This window comes from Microplitis mediator, chromosome 10 (assembly GCF_029852145.1).
Source record: "Microplitis mediator isolate UGA2020A chromosome 10, iyMicMedi2.1, whole genome shotgun sequence".
NCBI classification, from domain to species: domain Eukaryota; kingdom Metazoa; phylum Arthropoda; class Insecta; order Hymenoptera; family Braconidae; genus Microplitis; species Microplitis mediator.
The window spans coordinates 10,215,510-10,232,701 of NC_079978.1; the positions used below are offsets into that span (position 1 = coordinate 10,215,510).

General features: G+C 26.4%; 4 protein-coding genes across 11 annotated transcripts; 2 read left to right on the forward strand and 2 right to left on the reverse strand.

The window, feature by feature from the left end:
• The first annotated feature begins 744 nt into the window (after positions 1-744).
• LOC130675666 (ubiquitin-conjugating enzyme E2-17 kDa) lies at positions 745-5,496 on the forward strand. 5 transcript variants are annotated; one of them, XM_057481482.1, is made up of 5 exons: positions 745-983; positions 1,497-1,638; positions 2,237-2,317; positions 3,213-3,417; positions 5,206-5,496. In XM_057481482.1, exons 2-5 carry the CDS (start codon positions 1,595-1,597, stop codon positions 5,359-5,361), a joined length of 486 nt encoding a protein of 161 aa, XP_057337465.1. In that variant the 5' UTR covers positions 745-983; positions 1,497-1,594; the 3' UTR covers positions 5,362-5,496. The 5 variants fall into 5 exon arrangements, with proteins under 5 accessions (XP_057337465.1, XP_057337469.1, XP_057337468.1 ...); XM_057481486.1 differs by lacking the exon at positions 5,206-5,496 and adding an exon at positions 4,295-5,190 and having other exon boundaries at positions 747-983; XM_057481485.1 differs by lacking the exon at positions 745-983 and adding an exon at positions 1,094-1,112.
• Positions 5,099-7,600, reverse strand: LOC130675665 (inhibitor of growth protein 1-like). Its single transcript, XM_057481480.1, has 3 exons — positions 7,289-7,600; positions 6,945-7,151; positions 5,099-6,839 (listed from the first exon to the last, which is right to left on the reverse strand). The coding sequence occupies exons 1-3, from the start codon at positions 7,422-7,424 to the stop codon at positions 6,262-6,264; spliced, it is 921 nt and encodes a 306-aa protein (XP_057337463.1). The 5' UTR covers positions 7,425-7,600; the 3' UTR covers positions 5,099-6,261.
• Positions 7,601-8,348: 748 nt separating this feature from the next.
• LOC130675663 (translation initiation factor eIF-2B subunit alpha) lies at positions 8,349-10,797 on the forward strand. Of its 2 annotated transcripts, none has more exons than XM_057481478.1 (7): positions 8,349-8,601; positions 8,877-8,978; positions 9,070-9,209; positions 9,279-9,395; positions 9,472-9,584; positions 9,662-9,932; positions 10,596-10,797. In XM_057481478.1, the coding sequence occupies exons 2-7, from the start codon at positions 8,933-8,935 to the stop codon at positions 10,743-10,745; spliced, it is 837 nt and encodes a 278-aa protein (XP_057337461.1). In that variant the 5' UTR covers positions 8,349-8,601; positions 8,877-8,932; the 3' UTR covers positions 10,746-10,797. The 2 variants fall into 2 exon arrangements, with proteins under 2 accessions (XP_057337461.1, XP_057337460.1); XM_057481477.1 differs by having other exon boundaries at positions 8,349-8,573.
• On the reverse strand, positions 10,794-15,717 carry LOC130675661 (tyrosine-protein kinase Fer). 3 transcript variants are annotated; one of them, XM_057481474.1, is made up of 14 exons: positions 15,580-15,717; positions 15,048-15,423; positions 14,781-14,954; positions 14,603-14,699; positions 14,300-14,495; positions 13,959-14,096; positions 13,679-13,888; positions 13,422-13,605; positions 13,143-13,307; positions 12,684-12,908; positions 12,413-12,589; positions 11,853-12,342; positions 11,636-11,758; positions 10,794-11,549 (listed from the first exon to the last, which is right to left on the reverse strand). In XM_057481474.1, exons 2-14 carry the CDS (start codon positions 15,258-15,260, stop codon positions 11,392-11,394), a joined length of 2,550 nt encoding a protein of 849 aa, XP_057337457.1. In that variant the 5' UTR covers positions 15,261-15,423; positions 15,580-15,717; the 3' UTR covers positions 10,794-11,391. The 3 variants fall into 3 exon arrangements, with proteins under 3 accessions (XP_057337457.1, XP_057337458.1, XP_057337459.1); XM_057481475.1 differs by having other exon boundaries at positions 15,519-15,623; XM_057481476.1 differs by lacking the exon at positions 13,143-13,307 and having other exon boundaries at positions 15,048-15,641.
• Between the last annotated feature and the right edge of the window lie 1,475 nt (positions 15,718-17,192).

Below are 17,192 nucleotides of genomic sequence, written 5' to 3' on the forward strand. Positions count from 1 at the left end.
TTAAAAATTTTTTAAATTAATGAGTGCATTTTTTATAAATATTATTTTTTTAATTATTTACTCTATTTATTTATAACTTAAAATTTGTCTGATGTCTGCTAATTCATGATAATAAAGTTAGCGGACATCTGACAATTTTAAAAATTTTGAAATAATAAATTAAAATGTTTATAAACCAAAAATAAAAAAATGCATGTATAGAAAATTCAAAATGAAGTACATGCATTTTTTTAAATTTTATTGTTTTAATTATTTAATTTTTTTAAATGTAATTAAAAAATTGTCGTATGTCTGCTACATTTTCTCTCATGCTTAATTCACACTCAAAAATTTTAAGAAACTGAAGTTAGCCGACATCTAATAATTTTTGAATTTCTTTAAAAATGATAAATAAAAAAAAAATATTAAAAAAAATTCCACCTATAGTTCTTTGAATTTTCTACATGTGCATTTTCTTTTCTTAATTAAATTGTGGAAAAAAAAAATTCGAAAATTGTTAATTGTCTAACTTTAGGATTATAAAATGTGAGTAGAGTAAAAATTAAAAATTGCGTATTTAAAAAATTGCAAGATCCGTACGCGCATTTTTTTTAAATTTCATTATTTAAAATTTACAAATTGTCTCATGTCTGCTACATTCACACGCATTAACAATTACATAATATCGACAGAGCTAGAAATTTCTAGTAGCGCTAAGTCTTGGCATTAAATTCCTCCTCTCTTCGTTCACAGCCATTTTATATAAATTTACAGAACAGCTCACACAAATTTTCAACATATATATTATATGTGCATACGATGCACATACTGACATATTATTGGATATCGTGGATAAATTAAAGTATGTGACGTCAGTACTAGTAATTTCCCTTCTATGAATACTGAGTGATTCGTGTCCAGCTGTACTTCACTTGTAATACACATATATATTTATATATATATAAATACGTACGTTCATAGATCGTTTTGGCCGTCATTAAGTCGTGAGTCTCTATTTCAGTCTTAATTATCTGAACAATAACATCAAAATTCATTTATCATCATTGTAAAATACAATAAAATAATTAAAAAACAACAAACTAGTCTTTTGTGTGTACAAATATCATAAAAAGGTGTTATATTTGTATCATCTGAAACTTTATATAAATTAGATATCGTCTGGTTATTGAAAAAAAAAAAAAAAAAAAAAAAAAAAAAAAAAAACTTAGTAATCAGTTGGAATCATTGTGATCAGATCAGAGCAAGTGTCTTTTTATCACGGAAGTGGAAAAGAGAGTTTGGAAAGAACGAAAAATAACGGTATCGTGGTAAAGAGGGTGACCTTCAGTACTAACAAAAGCTCATATATGCATTATCATTACAGTTGATTAATTACAATAATTATTATTATTATTATTATCATTTATTTATATATAATACGTAGTATATAAGTTCACTTAAGTGCATACACATATTAACTAAATAATAATATTATAAAATTATTTTATTCTGACAAGACGGGTGAACACGTAGTGTAAAGTGCGTCTGTACGTAGAGGTCATCGGAAGCATTAACAGATTTTGTCCAATTGAGACAAGGACACCTCATATTAGATATGTCGACTCCAGCGAGACGGAGACTTATGAGAGATTTCAAGAGGTAACGTATTATACATATATATTCATTAATGGATGATATTTTAAGGTTTTTACATATCCAGTTAATTGTTATTTTATTTTATTCATTTATTATAAATTTACTGTAAAAATTAACTTGAGAATATACGGGTTAATTTTATTGCTAACATGAATAGACCTTTTGAGAACGTCATCTTAAAGAGCATCTTTACGTTGCCATGGGCGGATTTATTATTAGAAATCACTGTACGCTGTTGGAAATTCGTTATTTATATTTTTATCTTGGACTTTTACTCGTTTAATATGATGTTTCAGTTGTCGTATACCTACTAAACGATCGATGATTCGAGTGACATTGATAACGTGCTACGAATAATGTATAATGTACACAAGTTGCATTGTGTATTATTTTATATTCAATACATTTGCCAGCTGTCACATGATTGTTAAAGTCATTATTGAAAAAAAAAAAAAATTTTATCGAAATAGTTTTTAACAATTAACTTAAATAAATTGAATTGTTTGGTCAACGTAGCATGGTTGATTCTATTTATTAAAAATTAATAATAATTAATGACGTAAAAAAATTGTTGATAGTGAAATTTTTTTTGTTTCTAAAGACTACAAGAGGATCCACCAACTGGAGTTTCTGGAGCACCGACTGATAACAATATTATGATATGGAATGCTGTTATATTTGGGTAAGCCAATAAATAAATATTGTTATTTGTTAAATTATACTTTGTTATGTATTACCATGGTGGCCACATATCTAAAAAACTTGGAAATGTCAGGAAAATATAAATATACTGGAAAAGTCAAGGAATTTCGTCACAAAGCTGGAAAAATTTACACTTTCTTTTTTTTGATTGAAAAAATCTGATAAATTTTTTTTTTCGTCAAAACTGTTCAAAAAGTGGCGCGGTGCAAATGCGATTGTAATACCATCTCGAAAAAAATAATTATAAATTGATTCCTACAGCGAAAAAACGAAACAATTAAAATTAAAAAGGCTGTTAAAAATAAAAAGTGAGTAGAAACCAATCGTTAGGACCTTCAAGCTATTAACATGCATATTGACAAGTTAAAAAACCAAAAACATTAAATGTATATATAAGTATTGAACTAATAAGTTTCACTATATTTATTATTCGCGTACTTCATTAATACTTTATTAATATTCTATAAAACGTTTTTATTTATGAAATTTATTCTAGTGAAAATGAAAATTTTATTTATGTTTTATCATAGAGTAAGTTATATAAAAACATGGCTTTAAAACAAAAAATAAAAAATTATTCATTTAATAAATAAAAAAAAAACAATGAACATTGACAAACAATAAAATAAAGTTTCATTTAACGACAATGATTGATTATTTATTGAACTGACTTATACCATTTTATTTTGAATTAAATAAATATTTTCAAGGATTTATTATATAACTACATATGGTCAGAGAATTTTTGAATTATTTGATTGGAATACCTGAAAAAGTCAGGGAATTTCAATCCCAAAAATCTGTGGCCACCATGATTACTTATTGCATTTAAAATTTCATATTCATTAAACTGACTATTTCGACATGTGTTTCAGGCCACACGACACACCCTTTGAGGATGGCACCTTCAAGCTTACTATTGAGTTCACCGAAGAGTATCCAAATAAACCACCGACCGTTAGATTTGTTAGTAAAATGTTTCATCCAAATGTTTATGCTGATGGTGGAATATGTTTGGATATTTTACAAAATCGTTGGAGTCCAACCTATGATGTTTCGGCTATCTTAACATCAATACAGGTAAATATTTAATTACTAAAATTAATATTTTTTTAAAAATTTATGGTTTTTTTATAATTAAAAAAATTTATATATTTTATTGTATTATATCACAAGTATCTTAATTAATTATAAATTGATTGAACGTCTTAACAGCGGTTGCAATTCATCAGAGTCGTTAATTAGTGTAGAGTAATTTTTAGTTACTAAAATCATCAAAGTATCTTTATTAAAATTATATCATTTGTTTTATTGTAATTAAATAGAATATTTTGTTACTTTTTTTTTGTTTTGTTATTGGTATAAGTTAAGGTCATTCTCAGGCATTGCCACCCACTTATTTAAAATATTCAATGACTTTCAATTGTAATGACCGTATTAAAATTTTGATAATTAATTTAAAAAAAGTTAACGCATTTATTGAAAAAAGGGCAATGCAGTTACGATTTCACTGTGATATAGATTTTAAAAAAAATTATTTACAGTTGATGTCAATTAAAAGTTGAACGAAATTTGGAAAATAAATTTTAGTAAAAATCTTCATGTCAACATTATAATTCGAAACGTCAAATTTTTTAGGCTAAAATTCATTTACCAAATTTCGTTTAACTCCTAATTGATAGCAACTGTGAGTAATTTTTTTTTTAAATCTATATCTCAGTGAAATTGTAATTGCGTTGTCCTTTTTTCAATTAATTCTTTAAATTTTTTGAAATTAATTGATAAAATTTTAATACTGTTACGACAGTTCAAGATTATTGAATATTTTTAAAAAATGGGGGGTACTATCTAAGAATGCCCTTAACATTAAATTAATTGAATAGAATGATTTTAAAAATATTCTAAAACTTGAAATAGATGAGTAACAAGTTTTTTTAAATGGCTTGTATGATTGCAGTCGCTGTTAAGTGATCCGAACCCGAATTCACCTGCCAACTCAATGGCAGCACAACTTTATAAAGAGAATCGACGCGAGTACGAGAAACGAGTGAAGGCGTGCGTGGAACAAAGTTTTGTGGATTAGTTGCTGGCCAATGTGCTTAGGTTGAGCTACTATTACCAACAACCATCAACAACATCCTACATCAATTGTGAAAGAAGATGTCCAGCCTTACCATGGAGTTAACGCTAATCACTTAGCATTGTCACTCCTAAATCCTAAATTAATTAAAAATAACAATATAAAATAATTATTAAAAATAATCAAGTAAATAAGCATTAACAATTAATTTAAACAAAAATATAAACCATTACAAGCATCTTAAATTATAACAAAGGTCAACATAAGGTAGAATTTTTGATCAATGTTATAGAAATGGTTAAGAAATTTATGTTATTATTTAATCAGTTGTCAAACAAATAATACACAACGATGTATTAAAAAAAAAAAAATCATAATAATCATAATGAAAATAGAGAACGAAACTAAAGAAATCAGAGATCATTTAATTGTTTTACTAAAATAACTTCGTACTATTGTTTTTAACTTATTTGATTTATGGATATATATAATTTAGTGTTACTTTGTTATTATAAATTTAATTTGAGTACTCTAACGTACAAAAATTATTTAAACACTAAGAAAAAAAAATATATACAACAAAACTACGTATTAAAATTCATAATAAGAATATTAATAATTAAATAATTAATAAACCAAATTTGTGCGATTAAATCGTTTTTATTAGTTATTTCTTAGTAAATTCTAAGATTGATTTTTAATTTTATTCTTACATATGTTAATCATCTAATTTTTTTTTCTTTTTTTTTTTTTATCATTAATTTTTTCTAATACTCACATTATTTCAGTCACTACTGGACGAACCGAACCCAAATTCACCAGCGAATTCTCTGGCAGCACAATTGTATCAAGAAAATAAACGTGAATATGAAAAACGTGTCGCTACGGTTGTGGAACAATCCTGGCTAAATTTCCAAGATAGCCACGTAGAAGATCCTCGTTGACATTAAAGATGATATAATTCGCCCTGAAGTTAAAAGTAAATTTTTTAATTTAAATTTTAAAAGGGCTATAATGATATACAAATAATTTTTATCCTCATTCCACTCATTAAAGCAACATTAAAAAGAAAAAAAAAATAATAATAATAAATAAACGTAATGAGTTAATTGTTAAATTCTATTTAAATACATGCTCTCATGAAATTTATGTGATTACTACGTATTAATTAATCATTTAGTATAGAAATGAGATATCTCTGCAGACGCCACATAGAATCTCAGTTACTTAATAAAATAAAAATGATGTAATACACTATTCAATTTTCATATAGATATTTGGTATAATAATAATAATAATAATAATAATAATAATAATAATAATAAAAATAAATAATAACCTAACGTAAGTAATTTGATTATTACTATAAATTTTGTTTGATTATATTTAGACAATAAAATTTTTATTTAGTTGAAAACAATAATTATTAATATTTTAGAATGTTAGTTGTGAGTTTAAAAAAATTTGTTCAAATACATGTAATGCTTGTTTACATCTAGAATGTTTTTAATTTTAAATAATCCTCATATTTCCTTATATAATAAAAAATAAAACTATCTTCGTCAAAACAATATTTAAAACCCATATTATTTAATACTGTTATCTTACAATTATTCAAATTACAAATAAATTTTCTTTGATTCAAATAAAATATTTCAAAAAACTAATAATTAAGCCTGAATCTCAATTTAAATTTAATCGAATGCTTTAGAACATATTAAAAATATTCTCACTATTATTTTATTTCACTGGAATTATTAATTCAGTGTTGTATCAATAATTATATATATATATATATATGTTTTTTTTTTTTTAATTTATTTTTTTTTCTTATTCAAATTCTGCTACGATTTTTCCTCTTTTTCTTTGTTGTACCGTTCTAATTCTTTGAGAAATTGTGCTTTAGGTTTCATAACATTTGGCCGATCACCTCGACACTTTGGACAAAACCATTTGCCTTTAGGTTTCGTACTTAACGAGACACAGGAAAAGTGAAACCACTCAATTGGACATAAATCATTATCACAGAGAATCATTTCACCGTAAGATATTTGATCACATAAACAATAAGTCGGTTCATCAGGATCGATAGCTATATCATCATCTGGTGGTGGTGGAGTATCTTCACGATGCTGATTGTGTTGATTACCTTGACGGGCCTTTCGTTTTTTCTTTTTACCCGTTGCAGCAGCTGCTGTTTTCTTTTGATTTCCGTTACTCGTATTTGCCAAAGTTGTTGATCGACTTTCAGACAATGCGATCATATCCATAGCATGTGCTGATTCAACAAGAGCTTCAGTTCTAGTTCTACGTGCTCGTTTTGGCTGCCGTTCAACATTATTTGAATTATTTGATGTATTTGAATTTGTATTAGTATTTGCTTCACATTTTGGTTCATTGGTTTCTTGCTCTTTACCAAAATCTATAAAAATTAAATGCATCCACTTAGTTTTCAACAAATAATTTACAAAAATATATATTTTATTATATATCAAGCGAAAATAAAATAATTTTTAAATATACATACCTAGATTACGATAGTCAAGATCAAGTTGACGTGTCTTGTTCTCTATAAGATCTTGAATTTGTTGAACAATTTGGAGTTTTTCATCACCAATTTCTTGAGCTGCAATAAGGGCTTGCTGGACTCGTGCAAGAGCTCGCCGTCTACTTACTACATCCGTATCATTTTTAGTTAACATTTCTTGTTGTTGATCAACTTCTCGCAAGTACGCTAAATAATTAACAATAATTAATAAATATCAACAAACATAATTTTATAAATAACAAAAACAATAATATAAAAAAAAACTTGAACATAAATAATTCAATTTACAAATTTTATACGGATATTTTATGGCAGCGACTTACTTTGACATGTGGAATCCAATTCTCGTAGACGTGAAACATGTCTTTGAACATCATTTGGAAAGTTTTCAACGCAATCAAGATAATTATCAACGTAACCTGCTGAATAAAGAGCTTCTACAACTGCTTGATTCAACATTTTGTAGTCAATTCCACAATAAAACTATATTATTTAACTAAATAGATGTAAAAAAAAAATTTTACTAACAACTATAATTTTCACTTTACATTCGGACAAAAATATTAGTTTCGTACAAAACAAAGTAGGGAAGCATCGTTAGATGTGATGCTATTGTATGAGAGAAATTTATAAATAATATAGAACGTAAACTTTCTTTGAAAATTTTATTTCATGTGATTTTTAGTCTTGATAGTTATGATGGAAGATGGCACTTGAATATATAGTCTATGAATTAAAAAATTATTAAACAATAATCATTATATTGATTTACTTGATTACAATTATTTAAAAATTAAATAATTTAAATTTTCTTTAATTTTATTCAATATGAATTTATAACTAATGAAGAATTTTATAATTTTTTTATACACATTATACATGAGTGGGAATGTAGCAGACATCAGAAAAATTTTAAATGATTAATAAAGAGAGTAAATAATTAGTAAAATTAAATTTAAAAAATGCGCACTTAAAAAATTTGAAATTATAAGCGTATTGTTATAAATATTATTTTTTAAATTATTTACTCTATTTATTTATAATTTTAAATTTGTCTGATGTCTGCTACGTTCACACTCACGAGTATATGAGTGTGAATGTAGCAGACATCAGACCAAGTTGAAATTATTAATATAAATAGAGTAAATAATTAATAAAATTAAATTTTTTAAAAATGTGCATTAAAAAAATTTTGAAATTAATAAGTGAATTTTTTATAAATATTATTTTTTTTATTATTTACTCTATTAAATTTGTCTGATGTCTGCTACATTCACACTCGTACATTATACAATTTAAAATATTTCAACTTTATTTAATACTGATAAAACAGATAGCACATGTGTTCCATATTGAGTGTGTTTATCTATTTTACTATACATACATGTTCGTATGTACATTTTTTAAAAATATTTTAATACTTCAGTGAACAATAAGTTATTTATTTTTACTGTCATGGTGTTTTGAAGTATTAAGTATTGATAATTTATAATTATAGCATTTGAAAATATTTTTTAATCAGTTTAAAAAAAAATATATATAAATAATAAACAACAATAGAATTCAACTACTTATTGAGGTTATTGATGTATAATATGGAAAGAGAAGGTAATTTTTTAAACTGATTACATTAACTGTAAATATTTCTTCATTTATTATGATACTCAAGTTAGCCGACGTCTAATTATTTTTTGAATTATTTTAGAAATCATAAATTATAAAAAAAAAATATTGTAAAAAATTTCATCTATGGCTTTTTCAATTTTCTACATGTGCATTTTTTTTTTTTTTTTTTTTTTTTTTTTTGCAATTTAAGTTGAAAAAAAAATTCGAAAATTGTTAATTGTCTGCTAACTTCAGGATCGCTCATTTATTTTGTATTAAAATGCATAAAATATTAATTTTTTTCAGAAATCTGTCAGTACTTTGGTGAAATAATTAAAAATGAAAAAGATGTATCAGCAGGAATGGCAGCTATACGTACTCTTTTAACAATTTTAGAACGTTCTAAATGTAAGTTCAATTAATTTGTAATTAAATTTTATTTATAAATTATTAAACGTTTTTTTAAGATATTTCAATTACCATTATTAATTTTTTATAGCTGTGACCGTACAAGAAGTTCATAATTGTTTACAAAATGCCATTGATGCCATGAGATCTTTAGATTGTCCAGTAACATCAATAGCATCTGGATCTGAACTATTTCTACGATTTATTACCCTAGCAAGTTTAGACACTCCAGTAAGAATGATGATTAACTATTTAAATAATATTATTTAATTTAAATATTTTTATTTATTTTTATCTTAGTCGTTTGCTGAATGTAAGGGTATAATGCTTCGCCGAGGAAAATTGTTTTATGAAAAGTTAGTAAATGCTCGTAGTAAAGTTGCTAAATTAGCTTCTAATTTTATTACTGATGGTTGTGTAAGTTTTAAAAATATTATTATTAAACTGTTTATCGAAACAAAATAAAAGTATTTTTAATATTTTTTATTAATAGAAAATTTTAACACATTCGAAATCCAGAGTTGTGTTACTGGCATTAAAAGAAGCTGCTGCAAATAATAAAATTTTTCATGTTTATGTCACACGATCTGCTCCAGATAATATTGGGTATGTTCACTTGATCAATAACTTAATTTTGAGTATCAAATAATAATTATTTAAAATTATTTTTATTATTTCCTCAGAGAAGAAATGTATGATAATTTAACAAAACTAGGAGTATCTTGTACTTTGATTCTTGACTCAGCAATTGGTTATGTTATGGAACAAGTTGATATGGTGATGGTTGGTGCTGAAGGTGTTGCTGAAAGTGGAGGTATCATAAATAAAATTGGTACTTATACCTTGGCAATGTGTGCGAAAGAAATAAAAAAACCACTTTATGTTCTTACTGAAAGTTTTAAATTCTCGAGAATATATCCTCTCAATCAAATCGATCTTCCAGATGAATTCAAAGTAAGTTTTCTTACTTATAACTATTGCTAATAGATGTATACTAGACTGATTAAAAAAAATCGACTATTTTTTTTTTTTAAATCCCGCATTAAAATCAATGAGAAAATTATTTTTTTAAGAGCGCGGTATTAAAATTAAAATAACTAGAAAACAATGCGGAATTTCGAAAAACTTTATTCGTAATAATTTGTCAGGAATAAAATTACCGACAAAAAAGTTCCTATGACATTTTGTGATGAGTCTAATAGTTTCGCCGGTAAAGCAAAAAGATCTTAAAACTTAATATAAATTTGACTTCAAGCTCAAACAACTTTTGAACAGATGAATTTATCAAAAAATGATAAGATACATTTTTTGTAGAGCGTTCAATTTCCTACAAAAACATGGTACATAAAAATCCGTTGATTGGTTTGTGAGCTAGAAAATTCTAAAAAAAAAAAAATTTTTATTCCCGTGTTATTTAAATAAAAAATAGAAATCTGCGATGCGTGACCTCTAAGTATTAAAATTAAGAGCTCTGATTCTCACAGGCGTCTTTTTTCGTTATTCTGAAGATATTTCAATGCGAGATTTCAATAAAAAAAATATAGTCGATTTTTTTTAATCAGTCTAATGTATACGTAATGAAGATTACTTTTAATAATTGATATTGGTTAATTTCAGTATACGACAAGTACAAGAGCGAAAAATTTAAAGAATGAGCATCCATTGGTAGATTATACTCCACCCCAGTATATTAATTTATTGTTTACTGATTTGGGTATACTGACACCGTCGGCGGTAAGCGATGAACTTATAAAACTTTATTTATAAATTTTATAATTATTATAATAAATAAAATAATAAATATTTATACAAATCTTAACGTAGTATAAGAGTTTATTACATCAAAAATAAAGTTAACAGTTTTACAATGGTTAAATGACAAAAAAAAATATTTATTAATTAATCAAAATAGCTGCCACTTGAATTAAAACAAAAAATACTTCTTACAAAATAAAATACTTGTAAATATAAACAATCAATATCTTTATAATGTTAATAATTTATGGTTATTAGTTGAACTGTATAAATTATTATTATTATTGTATAAACATAACATGATCATGTAGATGAATATCACGAGAAAACATTTAAAGACGTACGTTTGATTTGAAATAAATTATAAAGATATTTAAGTATTACGATAAATGATAATGAAAGAACTATAAACAAATATGTATTGCAAAGTCACATTGATTGGCACATACGATATTAATATAATCATTTTTTTTTCTTGCTTATTTAATGAATTCTTATAGTTCTAATGCAATTGCACATTGTTTTTGTTAGTCGATGGATCGGATTCAAAGTTAAAACTCAATTTCTTATTGTATTTGGCAAAATTAAGAATAATTTTCCCTTTTTTTTTTTAAATATTAAGATTTGAAAAATTATTAATTTATTATATTACAAGAGTTCAAACGATATTTGGAGGATTGAAAGCTAGACAAAACGTCTCAACAATTGTGTAAATTTGGTCAAAATGAGGTCTCTTTTCTGGTTCGTATTCCCAACATCTTAGCATCAATCTATAGACCTCTTCTGGTGTTCCATCAGGTGCAGGTAATCGATAACCTGATGTTAAAGTATTACTTTTAGTTATTAATATAGAACGAAATTTATACCAAAATTTAATATTTATCGTATTTTTTTTATTATACCTGCATCTATTTTTTCTCTAGCTTGTGAATTTGACATTCCGCTGTATGGGTTACCACCTTTAGAAAAAATTTCCCACACTAGTACTCCATAACTCCAAACATCGCAAAGTGAAGTATATTTGCCTAAAAAAAATAATTCATTTCATCAATTATTTAAAAGAAGAAAAAATATTGATTGAAAAAAAAAAAAAAAAAAAAAAAAGGGTTTTTAAATTACCAAAATTTAAAGCTTCAGGCGCTGTCCACTTTATGGGAATTTGTTTCATACCATCAGATACAATGTATTCTTCTTCTTCTCTTGACATTCCAAAATCCGAAATTTTAACATTTGAATCATAGCCAACAAGACAATTACGTGCGGCTAAATCACGATGAATACAAAATTTTGATTCTAAATAACTCATGCCAGCAGCTGCATCTCTACACATACTAAGTTGCTCTCCAGTTGATATCGTACTTGAATTTTTTCGTAAATACGTCAATAAAGAACCACCTGGAACTAATTCCATTACAATCATAATCGGTTGTTTTTGTACACATATCCCAATCAACTTGACAATATTTGGATGATCGTATTGTTTTAAAATTCGACCTTCTTGCAGAAATTTACGTTTTTGTTCGTCGGGTAGCGTTACTTTACATGTTTTTACAGCTACTTCCGTTTTACATGGTCTCAATTGAGCTTTATATACATCGCCAAAATTACCCTACAATCAAAATATTATTTTTACTTCTACACTAATCAAAATATTTAGATTAGATTATTTCAACACTTACTCGTCCTATTTTCTCTATAAGAATTACATCATCATTATTAAGCTCCCATCGTTCACGTGGAATAGGAGTTTTTAATATTGCACCAGATCGACTAGTTACTGGTAATCCTGATTGCCATTGATGTTTTATTAATTCTGGAATAGTTGGAAAAGTCGGCCCTTCAAATCTAAAATGTCCCTAAAATATACATACATTCATACATACTTTTAATAATTAATTATTTATAAAATTAATCATTTTTTTGAAAATAAAATAACAGATTCAAAATTACTTCTGGAGTTGTTTGGACAATAAAGTGTTTATGGCCGTCCCAGCAAACTGACAAAACAATTTGAGATTCTTCATTTCTCATGGTTTCCCGAACTAAAAAATCTCCTTCGACAACTAAAAGTCTCACTACTTCTTCTCTTGGTAATACTCCGTGGAACCACTCTTCTTCTATTAATCCTCCGTTACTTTTTTGATCATTACTCGAATTGTTCATCCCGCATGGACCCTGTTAAACAATTTCAATGAACAAAAATTAAATTTGTGACAAAAATCATATGTAAATTAAAATTTTTTTAATATTTCAATGCAATTATTTGTCAAGTCACGTTAGTTCACACAGATATTCACACGTCAAAAATTAAAATTTATTAAAGGGGGTGGGGGGGGGAAGGAATAATATTTGTGTAAGTAATTTCAAAGCCAATTGTTATTATTGTCACACTGGCAATTGTAAACATACTGGCGGGTGGGGTCGAATTGGCTTAACTGATGATCCTACGCTGTTTGCTCGAATAATACCATTAACATTCGTAGCAGGTATAGATTTAAATGGAGTCTTTATCATTGTCATGAATCGTTGATTTCGTCTCAGCGTAAACATACCATTATCTGCAACTGTATTTCTCTGCAACGTTCAATTTATTCTTCCAATCTACCAAATTCTTATAATTCTAATATGTTACAATTAACGGCTATAAATATATTTATAACTAATATTTTAGTTTGTCATTAAATTTACCTTAAGTACTGGTGGCGGTTCTGCAAATGATCCTTCCATGGATAGATCACATCCTGATGGTAATTCTTCACATCCTAATTCATTCAAAGCTCCACGAATTACTTCTACCTGTCTTTGTAATTTTTTTTCTTGACACCTTAACCGTAATTCTTCTCTTTCTCGCGAATAATCTAACATCGTCATTCTGAAATAAAATAATTATTTTGTTTATAAATATTTAAAAAAATTTTTAAATTATTTATATATTTTTGTAGTACCTCGGGTCACTGGTATTTTCGTTTGATGACTGAGCAGCTAGACGATTCTGTTGAGTACTTTTCAACGAATTCTCTAGTTCATTTAAGCGACTACGTAACCAGTCTATCGTTAGATTGTCTACGGTTAATTTGTTTGGCAATAGCTTGCCAGATGTGTCGTCGACCAGATTTTCATCGAAGGTAAAACGTAGTGGGGATGCCGGTCGTGTTCTAAATTTTACGAGTCATCAATTTTTCATAAATAAAAATTAAATAATAAAGTAGAAAAGAAATTAATTACCGATATTTTCCAATAAAATCTTTATACTCTTCGAGTGGTTTTATTGAATCGACAGCTGCCTGTACTCTTGCATGGATTTCTTGAAATTTTTCTGAAGTAAAGTCCGAATACTTAACCGTATTTTGAAGAATGCGTTTCCTATAAATTAATTACTTATAAAATATATTAATAATTTAAATTTGAACACATACATTGTTTTTTTAAATGTAAATACAACCTTTCTTTTAACTTCAAAATACGCAACAGGTGAAATGTATTAAGTAATTTATAATTAGTTTAAAAAATAATTTTACTTTTATTTCTATATCAATAAAAAATAATAATATTTTTTTATAACTTACCAAGCTACTATGAATTCTTCATGAATAGTTTGCTGCCTACGAAGAAGACTGGGAAGATAACAACTTCTTAAATCGTGTTCACACTCAGCAACAGCTCCAAGTAAAAGTACGTATTCATTATGAGTAAGATGAAGCTTACGGCAAGCCTTTTGATATTTTTCTCTCACATCATCTAATTTTCTACCTCCTCTTCCACCTTAAAAAAAAAAAAAAAAAAAAAAAAAAAAAAAAAAAAAAAAAAAAAACGATTAAGACATACATACTTTTTTTTTTACTCTAATAATTGTAATTAATAAAACTTACGATTAACATAGTGTTCTTCAAATCTAGCTCTAGTCAATTTATAAGCCTCTAAATTCTTTTGATATTCTGTCTTTTTCCTTGCGACATCATCAGTTAGCTAAATAAATAAATAATTCGTTTATATTGTGTGTACAGCAATAAAAAAAGGTAAACATGCACAAAGAATGTGAATGACTACCTGTTGAAATTGATTACTAAGCCATGTTTGTTCTTCTTGATAAAGTTTCCTAGCTTTTCTTCTTTCCGCATAGAGATTACCAATGTGTTCAACAACAAGACTTTCCATAGAATCAGCTTGTTGTTTAATTAATCTAGCTGTCTGATCGATAGAATCCATAATATCTCTCCAGCTCTATTTATAGAATATACAATAATAAATACAAAACTTTTAGATATGTAGTATATTTAACAATGTATAAAATATTGAGAGGTGAATATTTATTACCTGAGTAATCAAACTGCCAGCAAGGTCATCATAACGTTCAACTTTCTTTCCTTGAATGCTCAAAGATGAAATAGTTGACGCATATTCGCGATCAGATTTAACTTTGGTGGTAAGACATCTCTTCATAGTTTCCAGAAGTTTAATTTCAGCATCTTGTCTTCCTAACAAAGCTTCGTGAGAAGATTGTCCTTGGAGACTCGTTGAAAATCCCATTTTTTAATTGTACTGAGAGTTAACTTTAAATTTGATGTCACTTTGATTAAGAGGGTAACGTGATCAGGTTTAACTCATGCCTATAAATTTGCTCAAATCTGACGTGATCACTTTAAATAGGAGATTGTCTCCCACAGTGAAGGACCAAATATTTCATTTCACTCTAAGAATTATTTTTTTATTTATTGAATTATTTATATTTATTGTATTTTACTTTTTCAATAAATTTATTTAAATTTAAAATTATTTAAATTCTACCTTCAATACGTTGAAATTAAAAATTTATATTTACGTTAAGACTTATTTATACAATACGCACCAGTCCACTGCAGTCTACTACTTGGTGAAAATTTCTCACCCACCTTCCGGAAATACCGCCACAAGACATACTGAATTCGCAGATATGCGATTATATCAAGTGAAAGTGCAGTAAAAGACAAAACAAACTAGTGCTGTCATCTGTTGTTTTATCTATTATATTATTATTTACGTTTTAAAATAGATGTAGTAAACTGTTAAAGCTGTTTTTCTAGCCAATCAAATGCAAATGATCAGAGCGAACTGTCAAATTAAATATAAATTACAACTGTAAGCGAGCAAATACGAGTCATAGACATAATTAGATATCTAAATATGTTATAATCATTTCCATTCTCTTGAGTATTTTATTTTCCACAAAAAGTAAATATGAAAATTTATTTTACACAATAAATATCCAATGATGAAATAAAAAAATAATTTGTATTATGAGTGTGAATGTAGCAGGCATGAGACATTTTATAAATTTTGGATAAATTAATTAATTAATTAAAATAATGAAATTTAAAAAAGGCCATTCGGCAGCCGAAATGAAAGTAGATTTCTCATTATTTGATTATTTTCACCTTTCAAAAGTTAATAACGAAATAAAATTTTTTTGACATTTTTAAAAATTCTAAAGATAATGAAACAAAAAAAATCAAAAAATTTTAAGTTTAATGCCAGAAGTTGAAGCTAACTGAATGAGCTTCAGAAGAATTTTTGATGATAATGCACTATATGTTTTGATTTGAAGTTATTTAAAGATACCTATGCATATATTAAAACTATCGGACCAATGGTATTTCGGATCCTATTCGAAGAATTATGATAGATTATGGTTTTATTCCTCGAAAATTCTACCATAAGGAAAAAGGCAATAGTTTGCTTTCAATTAAATCCACTGATAAAATAATATAAGATTAAAATTTGATTGTGATATATCAAAGTATCGTACTTGAAATTAGTACTAATATTTGAAATAAAAAGCCTAATAGAATATCAAACGTCCAGTAGATATAGAGAATATTATCATCATAACTAATGTTAATCTTGTTATTGAAATATCATATTATTTTAAACTGTCGATGAAACAAAATTGGATATACCCACTGAATTCAGATGTCTGGATTTTATAAGTGTTGCACTGCAATAATATAAATTTAAGTAGCTCCATGGATTTACTTAAAAGTCAGAGAACTAATGCAATAACAAAATTTCATTTAATGGACGGTAAGATAAGTAATTTCATTGGTCTAGGCACATATATAGGTATGAAAATTAAAGCTTATTTGAAGAGCATTCAGATGAATTTTATAGAAAGTCAACAAGTTATCACATTCAAAAGATATTGAAGAAAGAATAAGTAAAAATATAAATTTTGGACATTTTGAAAATTTTGAAATGCTATAACTTCTAAACTAATCGACCGATTGAGCTCATTTTCGAACTCGATCAAGGTAGTTACCCACAAAATATGTATACCATGTTTCAAGGCGATCGGTTTAAAATTATGGCTATAATCAAAGTGAAAACCTGCATAAAATTAGTTTTTATGATATTTTTTAAATGTTCAAAACCATTTATCTATTAGAAAAAATGGTTATATCAATGAGCTGTATAGTGAAAATTGAA

Coding starts and splice junctions, on each gene's coding strand:
- LOC130675666 (XM_057481482.1), top strand. CDS start 1,595: ATGTCGACTCCAGCGAGACGGAGACTTATGAGAGATTTCAAGAG. Junction 1,639..2,236: donor CTTATGAGAGATTTCAAGAG/GTAACGTATTAT, acceptor TTGTTTCTAAAG/ACTACAAGAGGATCCACCAA. Junction 2,318..3,212: donor TGGAATGCTGTTATATTTGG/GTAAGCCAATAA, acceptor CATGTGTTTCAG/GCCACACGACACACCCTTTG.
- LOC130675661 (XM_057481474.1), bottom strand. CDS start 15,260: ATGGGATTTTCAACGAGTCTCCAAGGACAATCTTCTCACGAAGCTTTG. Junction 14,097..14,299: donor GAAGAATTCATAGTAGCTTG/GTAAGTTATAAA, acceptor ATTAATTTATAG/GAAACGCATTCTTCAAAATA. Junction 13,606..13,678: donor GAAAATACCAGTGACCCGAG/GTACTACAAAAA, acceptor ATTTTATTTCAG/AATGACGATGTTAGATTATT.
- LOC130675665 (XM_057481480.1), bottom strand. CDS start 7,424: ATGTTGAATCAAGCAGTTGTAGAAGCTCTTTATTCAGCAGGTTACGTT. Junction 7,152..7,288: donor ATTGGATTCCACATGTCAAA/GTAAGTCGCTGC, acceptor TTAATTATTTAG/CGTACTTGCGAGAAGTTGAT. Junction 6,840..6,944: donor TCTTGACTATCGTAATCTAG/GTATGTATATTT, acceptor TAATTTTTATAG/ATTTTGGTAAAGAGCAAGAA.
- LOC130675663 (XM_057481477.1), top strand. CDS start 8,552: ATGTATAATATGGAAAGAGAAG. Junction 8,979..9,069: donor AATTTTAGAACGTTCTAAAT/GTAAGTTCAATT, acceptor AATTTTTTATAG/CTGTGACCGTACAAGAAGTT. Junction 9,933..10,595: donor ATCTTCCAGATGAATTCAAA/GTAAGTTTTCTT, acceptor GGTTAATTTCAG/TATACGACAAGTACAAGAGC.